Source organism: Giraffa tippelskirchi, chromosome 13 (genome assembly GCF_054371585.1).
Source record: "Giraffa tippelskirchi isolate mGirTip1 chromosome 13, T2T-mGirTip1v1.2.pri, whole genome shotgun sequence".
Taxonomy (NCBI): domain Eukaryota; kingdom Metazoa; phylum Chordata; class Mammalia; order Artiodactyla; family Giraffidae; genus Giraffa; species Giraffa tippelskirchi.
Genome location: NC_137287.1, coordinates 2,737,262 through 2,754,730, shown reverse-complemented (window position 1 = coordinate 2,754,730; position 17,469 = coordinate 2,737,262). Strand labels below are relative to the sequence as shown.

Genomic DNA, 17,469 nt, shown 5'->3' with positions numbered 1-17,469 from the left:
GGAGCCACTAATTGCCTCCGTGAGCTGTGATCCTGAGCTGTGATCCGGGGATTATACAGGAGCCACTAATTGCCTCCCAGGTGGGCTCAGGTCTGCCCTCCACCAAAGGCTCCACCCCTACTCCCCGCCCCTGCCCCTCAGGGCACGACCCCGGGGGGACCCTTGACCTCACCTCCACCTGCCTGTGTGGGCTCCTTCACATGGCCCCTTGCTCGCTCCTTGTCCTCTGTCTCTTTTGGACTTATGGTGTGTTTCTGCCTGGGCCCCGAGGGCTCCAGGTGACCCCGGAGAATCTCGGAAAACCTGGGCTAGTCTCTGATTCAGGTCACAAGGAGTGCCTGGGAGAAAATTCCTCAGCCCTGGACTCTAGGAGCACCTTCCTGTCCTTTGCCCTAGAAGAGGGGCCGTGTCACTGCGGTGCCGCTCTGCGGTGCCCTGAACATTGAAGATAAACGTCCCCACCTCACCTCGACACGGGCTCCATGAGCAGGAGAGAGCCCTCTTTACAGGAGCAGCCAAGAGCAGCGGCGGAGCGTGGGCCCACACACTTGGGAACACGGATCGGGAGCGAGGCAGGACGGGGGTGTTTGCACAGAAAAGACTTGTTATCTGATCCCGGGTCCAGCAAGCTCAGAAACAGGAGCTGAGTCTCAGCGACAGGAGGTCAGAGGGTGCAGCCGCGCGAGGAAGGAACAGGAATCTGGGTCCCCAGGCGGAGAGGAGAGGGCTGGGGGCAGCCACGGTGGAAGGTCCCAGGGGTCACGGGGGCATTCAGAGGGGCACAACCGTGTGCAGCCCACGGCGATGCAGGGGGAAAGCGGTGCGCTGCCGAAGCCTGAGCAGCTCGAAGTCACCCGGAAGATGAGGACACGTCGCTCCTCTAGAAAACTGGGAGGGGAAGAGGCGGGTGCCACAGGCTGGAGGCGGGCTCCGGGCGATCCGCGGGGGAGGGGGGCGGGGAGAGCCTGAGGAGATGCAGCCAAGGATGGGGGGCCTTGGCGGGGGGCGGGGGGCGGGTCTCGGCCTAAGGCGCTGACGGCGGAGAGACCCCAGAGCGACTCTAGAGAGTCGAGTGCAGACCTCCTAGGTGGTGGCGAGGCCGTCTAAGGACTGGGTGGTTTCTGGGTAGACAAACGGTGTTCGCTTGAGAGTTCTGTCCATAGTCCGTTCGGGGACCATCCTGGGGCCCCGAGGCCAAGGCCACGAGGGGGGCGCGGAGCTGCCGTTCCCCCTGCAGGTACTGTGGGTGGTGATGACCCCGCAGTGCCCGCTCCTGGCTCAGAGAACCCACAGCGGCTGAATCTCCCTGGGGGCAAGCGTCAGCCTAGCCCGGATGCTGCCTGGGTCGCTGGTTTTATAGCTTCTCCATGTGAGGGTCGGGGGCAGATGAATGCAACAGTGGAGCAAGCCAGGCATTTGCTACCACAGACCCTATTCAGCTGAGGCCCTAACTCTCAGCAGAGTCCCGCACGCCCTCGTGTAATAAGCCAAGGGTCAAGGTTCGGTCCTCACAGGCAGGCCGACTTCTAACCGTGTGGAGGTGGGGATCCGGCATGTGGTGTCTGGAGGGACAGACCCACGAGGTCCAAGGAGCACATGCGTCACTCGAGCTTTGCAGCGTCTGAGCGACTGTGGAGCAGTTGCAACTGAGGGGGGGACGGCTGCTCTCGGGTGGCTCCCCCCGCATCCCCCAAGGAAGGCTCTAAATGCTATGAGCTCTCCCGGTAAAATATTTACGCAAATAAGCAAGTGTTTCTCCCTGTAGGCGCCTCCAATATTTCATGCTGTTAATCTCTTTTGGAAATGAAAGAACATGTTTTGATATAGATTACTAAAGCTCTCGCCGCAGAGATGTTTATATACTCAGAAGGCCACACCGCCGGAGTCGGGACGCTGACGCCAGGTCCCTGGACGTAAAGCGAGTCTCAAAAAAAGATGTTTTCCTTTCTCCCTAGTGAACACCAATCTGAATCTTTAGAAATCGTTTTCCCGTCTTTCCGCAGCATCTACAATTTGGTGCACTGGCGGTAATAATATCCGGGTGACAGGTTACCCAGACAACGTTTGTTACAATTACCACTACACGCCTCACAGCCCCGGAGGGTGTCCGGGGAGGTGGAGAGCTGTGTTACGCAGCCTCGGAGTCCGACCCCCTCCTGACCTGGGGTTTTGTGATTTTCAAGGACCTCTGGGGACTAGAGATCTACGCCCAGACTTCTCAGTGCCTCGGGGGCGTCCTGTAACCTGGCCCCAAGCTGCCTCTCAGCAGGAACCATCCGTTCAAGCTGCCAGGGTGATGGAGAACAAAGCCCTGCAACACGCCCATGATGGACACAGAAATGCCGGGTGCAGACACACAGCAACGCGGAGAAGACCTCTCTGGTCCAAGCGCAGGGAGGAGGTGCCAAAGGGCCACAGCGTCCAGCTGGTGCTGACCAGCACTGGCGGTTCTGGGCTTTCGGCGCCCTGCACGATACCTGGGAGATCTGGTCACCAGTCCCCCTGAGGTGGGGCAGCCCTGGCACAGAGGGACTGACTCCTGGGCACCGACAGAGGTGCTGCTGAGTTACCCGCCCCCCCACCCCCAGTCTGTCTGCAACGCCTGAGACTGGACCTCAGGCCGCCTTACTGAGAATCTGGGGAGGGGATTCAAAGGGAGGGGAGCGAGGAAGGAGAAACAGAGGGGCCCTGGGGGGCTCTGAGCCCCGGCCACCGGGGTCTGTCCGCATGCGGCTTTCACTGCACTGCTGCTGCTATTGCTCAGTTGCTCAGTCGTGTCTGACTCTTTGCGACTCCATGGATTGCAGCACGCTAGGCCTCCCTGTCCCTCACCACCTACCGGAGTTTGCCCAAGTTCATGTCTGTTGAGTTGGTGATGCCATCCAACCATCTCATCCTCTGCCGCCCTCTTCTCCTTTTGCCTTCAATCTTTCCCAGCATCAGGGTCTTTCCCAGTGAGTCATCAGGTGGCCAAAGTATTGGAGCTTCAGCTTCACCAGAGGTGTGTACCCATACATGACAACCGGTCACGTCTGCAAAGTTTTCAAGTATGCAGAGACATTTTCGAGCTGTGTGGATGGTTTTGCAACTTGTTTTTCCCGCAACAGATGTTTGTGAGGCTTTTTCCTGGCACCTCCTGGAGTGCGCGTTCGTTACTTTAATGGTCTCTGTAATTTCTCTGTACGAATAGCCCACAGTTTACCTTTTCACTGCCTCACTGATGGACGTTTGGGTTGCGTCCAGTTGTCTCTTTCCTGAATTTCCTGTTATTTAAAGCAGTCTGCCGTGACTCTGTGTGTTTGGCCCTGTGAACAGGAGTGAGGGTTTCTCAGAGTTAAGGCCTGGAGGGGGGCGGCTGGGTGGGGGTGCACCCGCGCTGGTCAGCCCCTCTGCAGCTGCGCTTGCACTCCCAGGGAGAGCGCGAGGCTTCTCCCCGCCTCCTCACCTCTCCTGGGGACCATCAGACCTTCTGTGCTTCTAAGTCTGATGACTGTGAAATGGTATCTAAATTATCTGCATTGTGGCCTGAATTATCATTGTACACGTTGCTTTCACGAGCAGAAAAAGTTAAAGACTAGTAAAAGTAGGGGACATGATTCTAAAGTGAGCCGCTGAGCTTCTGTGGATGGGGGCTCCTGGGGACGGGGGACTCCGGGCTCTGGGGGATGGAGGCTCCTGGGGACGGGGGGCTCCAGGCTCCTGGGGACGGGGACTCTGGGCTCCTGGGGACTCCGGGCTCCGGGGGGTGGGGAACTCGTGCTGGGACTGTAAGCACAGGAGCTTTGGGAGCCCAGAGGAGAAGAGCCCGGCCAGGGTGGCGATGGGTGGCAGAGGGGAGGCAGCAGGCAGAGGCACCCTCTTGACGTGGTTCTCAGAGGAGGTGCGGCATCCGGGGCCGGCGGTCGTCCCTGCCAGAGGACTCGGGAAGGGTCACCGCCCAGCACTGGCTGAGGCCGGAGCCCCACCGGGGCTTCAGGGAAGCCCTTGGAGAAGCAGCTCACAGTCACGGTCATAAAGCAGAGCACAGGTCTGTGTGTGCTCACACAGGGAAGGCAGGCCCTCCTCCGCCCTCTCCCGCGGACTGCTGCTGTCAGAACTGATCTTCATCGGCCAGGGAGGGCTGCGGAGAGCGCAGAGATGAGCACAGAACAGAGACCGCCGGGTCTCAGCCGAGCTGGTGTGTGTGTGGGGTGGATGGGGGGGGCGCCCAGGGCGGTGGGCTTGGGGGCCCCGCTCTGCACAGAGCATGCGGTTCGGGGGGACTCCCGGGGGGCGGGGGGGCACTTCACATCTCTGCTCCGAACATGCGTCTTGTTCCGCATCACGCTGGGGCTCCTCCCTGGGAGTGGGCGGTGATCAGACTGTTTGTCCTGCTGCTTCCATAACAGGCTGCAGAGAGGAGGGCAGCCCTGCCCGCGTGCAGGCTCCGGGCACCTCGAGAGCAGCGTCAGCTCCACAGACCACTCCCGCCCCGGGGCCTGAGACCAGCCGGCTGTGGCCTCTCAGCTGCACAGGGTCTGAAACGCACGCCAAAGAAGAGGCTCCTCGACGATGGTTGTGGTTTTAACGGCAAGAATCTGCAGGTCCTCGGTCACCTGGCTCAGCAGCACCGTCCTCACACAGCAGCGGCTCCCGGGGCCGCAGAGGACAGGGCCGAGCTGCAGGCCGGGCCTGCTGTGCAGGTGGCGAGCGAGCCCCGGGCCCCGTCTTAATGAAGCCGGGGCTTGGCAAGGATTTGCCTGGCTGTTCGCCCTTTCATGGCTGCCAGTTATTATTCAGAAGACAAATCTGATCACGTCCCTTCGCTGCTCAAGGTCCTTGGGGGACTCCCTTGGCACAGATTTTCAAACTTTTTTTTTTTTTAAATGAAGTGAAACCCTTTTTCAAACAAAATCTTACAATCACCTGGAGAGCAGGTGTAAGCAGGTGGAAGTGGTACGTTTTACTGCTATTCAAGCTCAAGGTTCAAGACTCGGGAAACCACCCATGTGACGGAGCAGACCCTCTGGGTCTTCCTGGGACAGCCCCTCCCCGTATCCTGCGCTGGCGCCCCTCTCTGAAGCACCCGGTAACCGCGTGTGCTGCCCCTCAGTCGTTCCACAGATGTTGAGACCCCCACCGCAGGGGAGGTGTTAACTGCTGGATGACCTCGAGCACTCACCCCCCAGGTCTGTGGAGCCTGAGGAGTGCTGGGCTAACCCCTGTGAGCCCGCCTGTCACCTCGCCGTCCGCCAGCCGCAGGACAGCGCACGTGCTGATCACACCCCCCCCCCCACCCGGCTGAAACCCACTCGGGAGTCGGGGCGTGTTGAGCACCAGCTGCCCTGGCACCTTGCTTGTCACCAGGCAGTCAACACTGCACTTGCCTTCTCCACGGCCCGGTGTTAGGAGATTGGCTTTACCATCCACAGGTGAGCAGACCGAATATGTTGTTTACCAGCACTCATCCTCAGACTCCAGGCTGAAAACACCATCCAGCCCCGAGCCCCTGACCCAGCAGACACTGCCCTGCAGGGCATTCCGTGGAACCTCCCCATATTGAGGGCTTCCTGGGTGGCTCAGCGGTAAAAAACCTGCCTGCCAACGCAGGAGATGCAGCAGAAGCAGGTTCAAGCCCTGGGTCGGGAAGATCCCCTGGAGGAGGAAATGGCAACCCGTGCCAGTATTCTTGCCCGGATAATCCCATGGACAGAGGAGCCTGGCGGGCCACAGTCCATGTGGCTGCAGAGCTGGACACGAACAAGTGACTGAGCACGACACCGGTGTCTCCTCCTCAAGGACCTGCCCTGCCAGCGGGTCACTCACTCCTTAGCTCCTCCTCCCCCTCCCTTGCCCCTCTGCACACAGGCCTGGCACATCAGAGGCTCCCGATGTGTCACAGTGAAAGGGTGAACAAATCAACGGACTGATGACCTTTAAAAATAAAACTTGCTGCCTTTGGGAAACTGGGGCAAATTAAGACTCTTCATCAAAGTTATCAGAGCTGGCCCCCTGAATGCCAAGTTCAAAGCAAACTGCTTCCCTGGGACCCAGGCATGCAGTTCACTTGGGAAACGTCCTCAAAGGATTGGGTGCAGGCCCTGCAGCAGAAGAGAGACACTGCTGGGACCTTGGAGCAAGGCCCGCGTGGGAATCTTCTATGAAAAGCCAGCCTGCTGTTTTCCAAACACACGTCAAAATAACTGGGTTATTTCTGAGCAGAGGGAAGGTCAATTACAGATGGTACTGCCGTGAACCGTGAACAAAGAGATTCTGGGCGAGCAAAATGTAAATTTCATTCTGCGAAGAACCCTTAGAGCAGGAGACACAGGGCTGCGGTCTCCCGGCTCAGAAAATGCCAGGCTGCTGTGGAGGGGATTTTTTTTTTTTTTAACCTTTTAGACATCTAATAAGAATAGACGAAATCAATCTAATTGTCATTGCTCTCTGAGCTGTGACCCCCGCCACTCCCTTACCTAGAATAATGCCGTTGGGCTCCTCTGGAGGCTGCCACACGATCCGCACAGACGTGAGCCTCACCTCCGGGAACACGAGCCTCACGGGCGGGCCTGGGGCTGCAGGAAAGAAAAAAAGACCCCACAATCAGGCCTCGCCGGGGATGTCATGTGAGTACACGGCGGGGTTTTGCAGGGTCCTGTGGGCTGGCTGAGGACAGTCACGACTGCTGATGACACTGCTCATGGGTGAATCACTCTGAGTTTTGGGAAGGTGACTTTTGCAGCGCTCATGAACCACGCTGGGAGTCCTGAGTGTTGCCGAAAGCTGGCCGCTACAGTCGCTAAGTAGCATGGTAGAGGGTATATCAAGTCAAAGTAGAGACTTCGCCACTCTGAGCTGATTCCTCTCCCGGTCTGGACGTCCACACAGCAGGTGTCAGGTGAAGAAGGTGGCTGAATGTCGCTCCCAACTCCCAAAGGAGGTTACAGGGATTGACCAAATAACATGGCTACAACAATGGCCTTTCTCTCAGACACACGAGCTCTCTCCTGCATCATCCCAGAAAATCAAGAGGCGATGTCCACAAATGCATATAACAGTTCTTCATGGTCTGGTGCACCAGTAATTAAAAAACTAGCTATGTATGCAGGCACCACAAAATAATAGGGTCGTAGACACTGTAAAATATATTTACTTAAATGGACAAGCTAGTAAATGTGTGGCCAGCATGGGAAATTCTTGTTGGAACTTAAGAACTGACTCTTCCCAGGTAAGTGGCAACAGGCATGGAACAATCAATATAGAAATAATATGATGTGCGTTGCAGCCATTCCAGGGCTGCTGAATTTTGCCTCGAGCTACTAAGTTGAGAACAGTATTTTAAATTATAAACTTGTGTTCTGACCCCTGTATTCGGGTGAAATAAATGGAAGGAGGCCACAGGCTCACGTGCCAGGATTGATTCACAAATGGGAAACTCTGACGTCTGGTCTGTCTTCCGTGGCTTCTGCCCCAACTGTCCGCAAGGCTGATCGCTTGCATTGCGATGAAATGAGGGGAAGGAGAAACAAGTTTATATCACGACTGTGGCAGAAAACAGACATCGGTCCAGACTCCTCTGCCTGTACTTTGGGAAGAGTACCTTCCCAAGTTTGAGGAACCATTACTAAACGTCCCTGTTACTGTTCATTCGGGTGGTCCTGGACACAACACACAGTTTTGCAATGATATGGCCTTGAGGTCACAGGGTCCCTTTCAGACCCTGGCTACCCTGAGACCAGCCCCCAAGGAAGGATGATGCTCGAGGCGCCCCCTCGTCTGACCCAGGCGAGGCCCAGCTCCTGCGCTATCTCCCAGCAAATGGGGAGGAGGGTGTCACCTCAGTGGTTAGAGCGCGTTCCAGGCTGATTTAATTCCTTCAGTAAAAATGCTGAAGAAAATCTCTGGTGCCTCACTTTCATCAGCCATGTCTGAGCCTGGGTTTTTTGGAGGGAGAATATTTGCCACAATCTGGTTAACAAAGATCGCGTACGGGAGCTAACCTTGGGTGTCTGCCATCTGCAAAGTGGAGAGACGTCCCTGAGGATTTAGACAACTGTCAAGAGCTGCTTGTCCCTGGGGTTGGGAACCTGGGCACCCAGCCCATCAAACATGCACTCTAAGGGGCTGGTAATGGTCTCATTATGCCAACAATAGCGGGCCACCCCAGGGAAGCTACAGTCCAGGCCCAGGGTCAGGAGTGGGCTTTCAGCAGCTTTGTGCCAACGCCACCAGGACCGGCCCCTCCGACCGTTCAGGCTCACCCCCAACCTGTAAACACTCACTCTGGCTGAAACTGGCCTAGGAGCGCTCTGTGAGCAGAAAACGACTCTGTTTCCTTTTCCTCTGCTGAAACGGGAGAAGCGTTCTGAAAATTAAGCTGAAAATGACCGCCAGCCAAAGGGTCTGGATGAGGACAGCAAACCAGGGGAGGCGGGCAGAGGCACGGCCCCAGACGTACCGTCATCTTTGGTGCGCTCCAGGATGGGGGGCGTGCTGGGGACGCCGTTCCCGATGCGGGTGAAGGCCAGCACCTGCAGCTCGTAGACCACGAACTTGCCCAGGCCCGCCAGCAGCGCCGACTGCGTGTGGTTCCCGCGCACCACGTGGCTCCGGGGTTCGGGGTCCAGGTCTTTGGCCCGGAACAGGATCTGTGCAGCGACACACAAGGGCGGGGAAGGCAGGCAGTGCGTGAGGAGGGGCCCGGGGAGCTCAGGACCACCCGGGGAGGACCAGGGTCCTCCCCTAGGGCAGCCGGTTGATGGCGCGGGGATCTAACTCCTAACCGCTGGCGTTTTGGGGGGAAAGATGGAAGCACAGCAATTTCCTAGATACTGGAAGGTGGCTGCAGTGATGACCCAGCCCTTGGCCGGCTGTGCGAGCCAGACTCCGCCGTAATTTACAGGATTTGAGGTCCCCGGCGGCAGCCCCTAAAACCAGGGCTCGACATGAACACAGAGACATCCCGCTTCTTGTGAAAGGAGCAGCGGCCACTCAGCTGCATGGTTGTTAGGAGATGGGCCTCCTGCCTCAGAGGACCTGGGGACCCCCAAGCCCGAGGCCATTCCCTGCCCTCACTGCAGACGTGGCTGTGCTGAGACGGCCCCTCCACGGTCCGCCGGCTCCTCATTCCCAAAGCTCACCCTCTGGGAGCTGGCCCGCAGGAGCAGCGGCCGGAAGGCTGTGAAGGGCAGGGGTTGGGAGGGAGGGCTGTCCAGGGCCAAGGTGGGGCTGTGAGCACTGCTCTGAAAGCTGCACCGGGGAATCGCTGCGGCCAAAGGGGCCAGAAGGGAGCGATCAGGGTGCCCAGGTGGCGGTGGGGATGTGAGGACAGGCGGAAACAGAGAACGGGATCCAGATGACGGACGGCCCAAGGAGGAGGCCGCAGTGCACGGGACACTCGTGGCCTCACGGTCAAACCCAGGAAGGTCTGTCCTGCTGCTGGGGGAGCGGACGGAACAGAACAGAGGGGTTTTAAGGGTCAGCGTAAAAGCACACAGAGCTGGCCCAGAAAGGTCTCCCAGAGAAGCCGGGAGGTGTCCAAGCCTCGATGCCGAGGCCACCGCCCAGGACGGACACGGGTCGTGATGACACCTGCAGACACGTGTGTGGGGGCCTCATGACACTTCCTTGGCATTTTACAAAATCAGCCACCATTGATTGGAGGGAGCAACCACCATTCCTCCTGTCTTAGGGGGAGGACACGGGCTCAGAACGCCTTGCGTGGGCCCGAGCGACGAGAGTGGACTGACCCTCACCCCAGATGGTGATGAGGGAGACGAGAGGAGGGGTGTGAAGTCCAGGAAGCAGGCCAGAGCTGGCGATGCACAGCCCACACGAGCTCGCGGGCCGGGGAGACAGGCGGGGAAGGTCACCTGAGCACGTACCTTGTAGCCCAGGATGAGCCCGTTCTGGTCCGGTTCGGGGACCGAGGCCCACGTCAGTAAGATCTGGGTGGAGCTGACAGCCTCGGCTGACACGTTTTCAGGGGCGGCTGAAGGAACTGCAAGGAATGAGTTAAAGAGATTGGTTCCAGAAGTCTAAAGGCTTCTACAAATAAAGGTCTAATTTTTACCCTTCTAATCAAGTTGTCCTTGAAATAGCAATGTACTCTGAGCGTTTTGCAGTGATCAGATTAAACCTGCAGGGGTATCACGGAAATGTAAATCTCCTTAATATTAGCAACAAATGCCATAAATCCCGGGTATTTAGGAGCTCCATGCTACCCAAGTCCACCCAGAGAGAAAATAAGCTTGTCTGATGATTCTTATATTAACTAGTGAGAACTGTGACTTTTATCTCAGATGGAATCCTCACTTTCAGACACAGTTCATGGACCTCTCTAAATGAGGAATTTGTGGGGGGACAGGCAGGCGGAGAGGGGAGGAGGGGAAGTTATGATCTATGCCCAGGGTGGGGGCAGGGGAGACTTCCTTAGTGCACCTCTGACGAGGGAGGTGGTGACAGCCACCGAGCAAAGGGGGTGTCAGCACCCCCAGAGCCTCCACGGTCGAAAAGGAGAACATGTCAAGCTCACGAAACTCATGGGCACATAACACGTGATGGGGCTGTGACACCTCAGTGACCACCCCCAGGACCAGCGTGCCAACCGGCTCACTCATCCGTCCCTCCATCCATTCACTCATTCATTCCTTCACGTCCTCTATCACTCGTCCACTCACTCACTCACTCATTCACTCCCTCCTGCATAAGCACATCCTTCTTTCCGCTCAGCCACTGCGAAGGCTCCTCTGGTACTCAGACAATCTGCAGACAGAAAGTAACGTATGTTTGCACAACGACACAGCTCCCCAACTCTGCTTCCTAGAGCTTCTGTACCAAAGCGATGTGCTCTTTGCTGTGGGTTTAATTGTGTCCCTTCGAGTTCCTGTGCTGAGTCCTGACCCTCTGGGCCCAGAATGTGACCTTCCTGGGAAATATGGTCCCTGTGGATGTAATTAGTCAGATGAGTCATGGGGGTGGGGTGGGCCCCACTCCGGCAGGACTGGCATCCCTGTGAGAAGAGACGGACGTGCACGTGGGGAGACCTCACCCCCTGGCAGGATGGGGTTTGAGCTGCCACAGCGAGGAGCTTCCAGAAGCTGGGAGGGGGAAGGACAGCCCCTCCCAGCACCTCCAGAGGAGCTCAGCTCTGCTTACACCCCTTCCTGCACCTTCTGGCCTTCAGAGGTTCGAGAGAACACATTTCTGCTGTTTGAAGCCACCGCTCTGGGGCACGTGATTACAGCAGCCCCAGGAAACGAGCGGCTGCAGTAATCAAGCCTTTAAGAAAAAAATGAGGATTGGTGCCGGTCCTGGAGGAGATGCTGCCCCGTCGCTGGCCAGCTCGTTCCAGTCGCTCCACAAGCGGTGGGTTTGGGATGGAGGCGGAAGGGTCAAAGAGGGCCTAGCAGCAGGCCGGGTCTCTCAGGGCCACTTGCTGGGAGCGCTGGGCCTGGAAGGACGGCTTCCCGGGCCTGACCGCCCGGGAGGCGGGGACCCCCACCTCCCTTGTCCACCTGCGAGGCTGACCGACGGTCCTCAGGGCCCAGGCGCGGACCAGCTGCCACGTGGGTTGGCCGACGCCCCCACAACACACACACGCCGCTGTTGGCGCCTGTCCGTCCCAAGCACGGGGGTCTTCTTCCTGACAGTTCTGGAGAGAAGCCGCTGGCCAGCTCACCTGGTCGATTAACTTTTTCTTCCCAACTACGTCAGCAGAGGGTCATTCATTCCATCAGTCAGTCATTCAACAAAACACTCTAATTTACTTGAGCAGATCTGTGTCACAGGGAGAGAATCCTCCTGGCTTCCAGTGAACTCAGGCCCCTGAAGGGAGCAGGCTGGCCGCTCGCACCTTCCGCGGGGGCTCCCGTGGCGTCACTGGCGTCGCATCAGCGGCTCCCAGTTGGTGCTGTAACTTCCAAGGCGGTTACCAGGACACTGCTGACACATATGCTTATTTTATTAAAAAAAAACAACTGAGCGAGAAGCTGGCACCTTGCATCAGTTGTGAATTAAAGGTGTCACTTATTATTCAAAGAGAAGGTAAACCTACACTTTTCCGACTTCATTTTCCACTTTATTTAGAACCAGGTGAGAGGAGCAAGTATACTGTACCAAGACACTAGCGTTAAGTTCTAAATTTCCGTCTCTCTGCAAAGAGAGAGGCCATCGTCATAGCAACGCAAACCGGCCACCTCTCAATCCTTAACCATTTCCTGCGGTTCATCTTGGAGACCATAAGTGCCCAGTTCTCACTGTAGACCTACATGTAACAGATGACTTTCTAAGACGTGCTAACACGTGCCTCCACACACTGGCAGGCCATCTGTGTCCCCAGAGAGTGAGGGCAACTGGGCAATTGTGGCAGCTCAGCCTCGGTGCCCAGAACGCAGCTGGGTTCCCAACGAGGGGACAGGCTGAGCAAACGGTAGCGTTCAGGATGAAAATTTCAGCCGATTCGAGTCTCACCAAGGAAAAATGCCATTTAGTTAGAAAATATTTACGTTCTTAAGATTTGGGAAAAAAATCTTGCACATTACCTAAGTTGAGGGAGATTCAACTCCTTCCCAGCCTGGTATCTTGAGTTTTGAGACAGTCCTAGAAACTCCGCTTTCATTAAAAAGAGCACCGTTTAAAATGCTTTCTTCCCTCATTCCTTCTCTCCCCTCTGCAGGGCTTCTTCCCTCTCAGCACCAGCCACGCCTCGTGCAGTGTCTTTGATTTTAAGGCCCTCATTTACCCTGTATCAGAAGATGTCATGAAACCTGCTTGACCGCACTTCAAAACTGGACACTTCATGTAAATGTGGTTTGAGAAGTTCCGCGTGGTGCTTCCACGGCTGGCCTTCAGCATGTCTGTGCACTGAGCTTCTGAAAGCACGGACATACGGCTACCTTCGCCGAGGTGCTGCGTGCTCCAGAAGGGAGCTGCGGCCTTCCTCTCCTCCCAGCTCCCTCCGACCCCTCCTGAATCATCAGCAGCTGTGGCTCTCTGCCAGCATGCCCTGGGGACCCCTTTACCCTCTTCACCAAACGCTGAGTGATGACCTCTGACCACTGGTTTTTTTCTGTTGTTTTTCAGTCGCTCAGCCATGTCTGACTGTGACCCCACAGACTGCAGCCCGCCAGGCTCCCCTGTTCTCCACTATCTCCTGGAGTTTGCTCCAACTCATGTCCATTGAGTTGGTGATACCATCCAACCATCTCATCCTCTGTCTGACCACTGTAAGGATGGCTTTTTAGCAGCTGGAGAGATTTTTACAAAAAGATACTCTCAAGGCAGCCATTTTGCCATTGGTTGTCTTTGTTGAATTTTCTTTGAAAACTTATCCCAAAATATTATTTTCCATTTAAAATTTCACTTTCTTCACCTTCATGTGATATTTAGCTGTTGTTTTCTAACAAAAGGCTGTAGCTAAGTGCAGAGCTTGAGGTTGACACTTACTTTCTTTCAGTTCCTTCGGGATTATTATTCCATTGTCTTTTGGTCTCTGTTGTTCTCAAGAAGTTGGTTTCAAATGGTCTTTGCAGGTAAGATGTCCTGGGTCCAGATGTTTTTAAGATTTTCTCTGGCTTTGGTATTTTGCAATTGCAGGGCAGTGCATTTTGGTGCAGATTTATTTTTATTGTTTCTATTCGGGATTCACGTCTTCAGTCTGACACACAGTGTCCTGCCCCAGTTACGGACTTTCTCAGCCGTAATCACTACGTATTTCCTCCCTCTCATTCCCCTGCCCCTGCCCCCATCCTTTCTGACTCACACTGACTGTATATTTGGCCTTCTCAGTTTAGTCCTTATGTCTTTTAACTTCTCTGTCATACTTTCAGTGTCAATGTCTCTGTGCTGTATTCTGAGATCTTTGCTCATTTTCAGCTTCCAGTTTGGCAATTCTCTCTTTCACAGTGTCTAACCTACTTATTACCTCAACCACACTGTTTTACTCAATGACTGTGTCTTATTTTTTTTCCCTAGGAAAAACTGTTTTAAATGACATTTTAATCTCTACTTAGAGTTTTAATGCTTTCTTTTAATAATGAAATATTTATATTTAATATTTATCTCTAGCTTTAGAATCAATGTTACATAAATAAATCAATGTTACCTATGATTTGTATGTAACACTGTGTAAGATTAAGGTATACAACATAAGACATGAAGAAGACAGGACTTGCCCTGGGCTCAGGAAGCCTCTGAGGAAACAGCTAAGTCCTGATGCAGCTAGTTCCCTGTCTCAGACTTCCCACCTTCATCTCAGCCATCTTGGGTGGAGGTCAGAAAGGAACTCAGAGCATGACTTCTAACAGCCCACGTGGCCTAGGGTAAGCAGTCCCCTCATACATCAAGTGCTGAACAGCGTGGGGGCGGCTGAGCTGAAGAGCAGAGATGTTGTTTCTTTTCAGGAGAAAGCCTCACTATTTCAAACCCTTGGAAAGAGCTGGTTTGTGTGTCTTTAAAGAGTGTTGGCAACACTCTTTTCTGTGTTTCTACGAGCTTGAACCAGGCCAGCAAGGGTCCTGCAAACCGCTGTTGACCACTCTGTCCATGGAACCTAGAAGATAAGCATTCTGCCAAGGGACCGCTGAAAGCTCTCCTTCCCTTCCTGGCAGTAAGCAAAGCGCTGTGAGCCATCTCTGGGCAGGTGTTAAGAGGCAGAGGCACCCACCCTTTGCTCATCTCTCCCCTCTGGGAGCTGCATGCAGACGGCAGCTAGTCTACGGGACGTCAGAGCCTGGGTCCTGAAATCACCCCATGGACCCACTAACAGGAATACCCATCCTAGGCTTTAAAGAGTGAGAAACTCCCAATGTGTGAAAGCAACTGAACTTTTGAGGGTCTATTTTCTGGGGCAGAGGAAACTGTCTTGACACACCACACACACAACTTTGTCGGGAGGAATTCCTGAACACCGTGCGTCATAAAGATCCCATCAGAGTCTCCATATGCGCCTGCTTCCCATCACTGGTGGTGAAAATCATCCCTAATTAAAGACAACAATGCAAGTCCAGCCCCTGGGAGAATCCATCATCAAATGCGAAGCAGTGTCATGGGCTCTGAGGCAGGTTGACCTAATTGCTCAGGAAAGTGTCGACATAGACACGGTGGGGAAGGGGGGTAAGGATGAGCCAGTGAGGTGCCACCGAGCCCACTCAGCTCCTCCTCCAGGGAGACATGGGTGGCCCGGAGCCCCGACTCACCCGACTCCCGAGTCCACCCCCAAGCCTGGGCCCGCTCAGCTCCTCCTCCAGGGAGACACAGGTGGCACAGAGCCCCGACTCACCCGACTCCCGGGTCCGGCCCCGCACGGCCGCGCTCCAGGGCCCGGCCCCGATGGCGTTGAAGGCCTGCATCTGCAGCTCGTACTCGGCCCACTCCTCCAGCCCCTCGATTGTGAACTCCCGCTCCAGCCGGTCGCTGATGACTTGGGCCAGCACCACAGAGGGCAGCTCCGGGCGCCAGTACTTAATTCTGTAGCCCACGGACTCGGGGTTCCCGTTGTACCGAGAGTCTGGCAGTGGCTGGAAGCGGACAACAGTCTGTGGTGAGCCCCTGTCTCGAAACCGCTCCCGTGAGGGTTCCCAAGCACCAGCCTGTCTTATGTGGCCGAGTCCATGGAAAAGCTACTCTGGGGTGAATATTCTTGGATTTTTTTTTTTTTTTTTTACTTTTCCCTGAAACTTTTTTTCTGTTAATTATAGGAAGCCTTGTCAGTAACTTTAGCTGGACATAATCTCTTTTAATATATTGTGGCTTAATTTTGTGGGCAAATGTTCTGATTCAATATCAAGCTGGCTATCTTACAAATGCTTCGGACCTGTTCCGTGTCGACCGAGCTCAAGGACTTACAGGCCCAGCCCGTGGGACCATCGACTTTCTTCCCTAAAGAATATGCCTCGGTTCCAAGAAGCCAGTGGGTAACGCTTCTAATAGTCTGAGATGGGGATGGTCTGAGATCCAACACCAACTGTGGAATGCACTACTTCCTGGTTTAGTGAGAGATCAGCTTCGACCTGGACAAAGGCAGGAGGAAGTGATGACTGAGGTCTGGGCTCCCTGCAGCGCCGCTCCCCCTGACTCACCACCCAGCGGAGCCGCAGGCTGGTCTCACTGGCGGTGCGGACGGTGATGCTGGTGGGGGCCACGTCTGGGGGGGCCTGCAGCGTCTGGATGACCCGGGAGGACTGACTGAAGGGGCCGGCGCCGACGACGTTCACCTGCCTCATTCGGAACCTGCAGGGAGAGGGGATGCGGAAAAGTGGAAAGAGACAAAACACACGCCAATTTCACATGGCAGATCATGGACCTCGACAGCTCATTTTACACTGAATGTTTTCCCCTAAAAACGAGCGAATCTTTATTCATCTGCTCTAAACTTAGGAAGGATGTTAAAATGAGTGTAGGTTCAATAGCACCTCTCATTAGTTTTTTTTTTTTTTTAAAAAAACAAAAACCCTCACTTCGGTATTGTATTGAAACAGTGTTCTTCACAAAGATGTAATTTCACCTTTTACTCCCTGAATTAGTCATTCTCAGTCTTTTGTTCCCTGGTCGTATGAAGTGCATCCATCCTGGCAGAACAGTGACGCTATCACACCCAGCATCTGAGATAACTGGAAATCCTATTTCTTTCCTCAATCTTACGGGAAGTCATGGCATCTCAAGCAGCTGCCATCACTCTACCCTTTGTTTGGGCCAAGGATTTACTGCCTGGATAAGTTTCAGGGTCAAGAGGCAAAGGTTAAACGTCACATTAAATGCTTGATTAGTGAAACCCACACCTCCCGGGCCAGGGAGGGTGAAGCAGAGGGTGTTCCAAGGACATCTGCTCTTCGCACAGGCAGTACCCTAACAGCCCCAGAGGTGGGGTTCTGTAAAAAAAAAAAATGACCTCCATCTCCAACCACATGGGTCTTGGCTACTGAGCCTGATACCAGCCATGCCTGCTGGCTGCCCAGCCAGTGAAGCTGGTGGAAGGGACGCTGCTGGCCTGGCATCAGGGACAGTCTCTCTGGGAATGACACTCAACGGCATCTCGTGCCCCGAAAAGCTCAGTTTACTGCTACGGCAGCTGGAAGTGTCTTGCTTGCACGCTTGCATCTGGGTTTCACATCTGCGGACGAGGGCCCCGGCCGGCAGCTCTCACCGGTAGTGAGTGTAGGGCGTGAGGTCCGGGATCTCCAGCGTCTGGGCGTCCGGCTCGTTCTCCTCCTCGCAGAGGGTGACCCACTCCTCCTCGTCCCCGATGGCTCCAACCTGCGGGACGGAGGGCCTGGGACCCACTGGACTGTGGGGGGCTGAGGCCGCCAGCCACCCCCTCACGCGTGGGGCGTTCAGTCCCATGAGCGCACACCCCCCCACCCCCTGACCTGCACCTCCGTCCCCACCACTGGGTCTGGGGGTTTCAGTCACCAGCTCTCGGTCAGGGCCTGGGCACACTCGGCCCCGAGGACTCAGACCGAGGCTCGGGATGGGATCTGCCTTCAGGTCCTT

General features: G+C 55.4%; 1 protein-coding gene across 13 annotated transcripts in view; it reads right to left on the bottom strand.

The window, feature by feature from the left end:
• Nucleotides 1-17,469, bottom strand: part of SDK1 (sidekick cell adhesion molecule 1) — an 840,913-nt gene that overhangs the window by 177,631 nt on the left and 645,813 nt on the right. For 12 of the 13 annotated variants that reach the window (XR_014072185.1, XR_014072186.1, XM_081552683.1 and 9 more), the window contains 6 exons: nt 17,123-17,232; nt 16,059-16,209; nt 15,260-15,497; nt 9,864-9,979; nt 8,438-8,627; nt 6,456-6,554 (listed from right to left, as the gene is read on the bottom strand). Coding sequence is in view for 11 of the 13 variants with exons in the window: in XM_081552683.1 (XP_081408809.1) it covers nt 6,456-6,554; nt 8,438-8,627; nt 9,864-9,979; nt 15,260-15,497; nt 16,059-16,209; nt 17,123-17,232 (904 nt within the window). In the remaining 2 variants the exon portion in view is untranslated. The remainder of the gene's footprint in view (nt 1-6,455; nt 6,555-8,437; nt 8,628-9,863; nt 9,980-15,259; nt 15,498-16,058; nt 16,210-17,122; nt 17,233-17,469) is intronic. The other variant, XM_081552691.1, reaches the window with a different exon arrangement.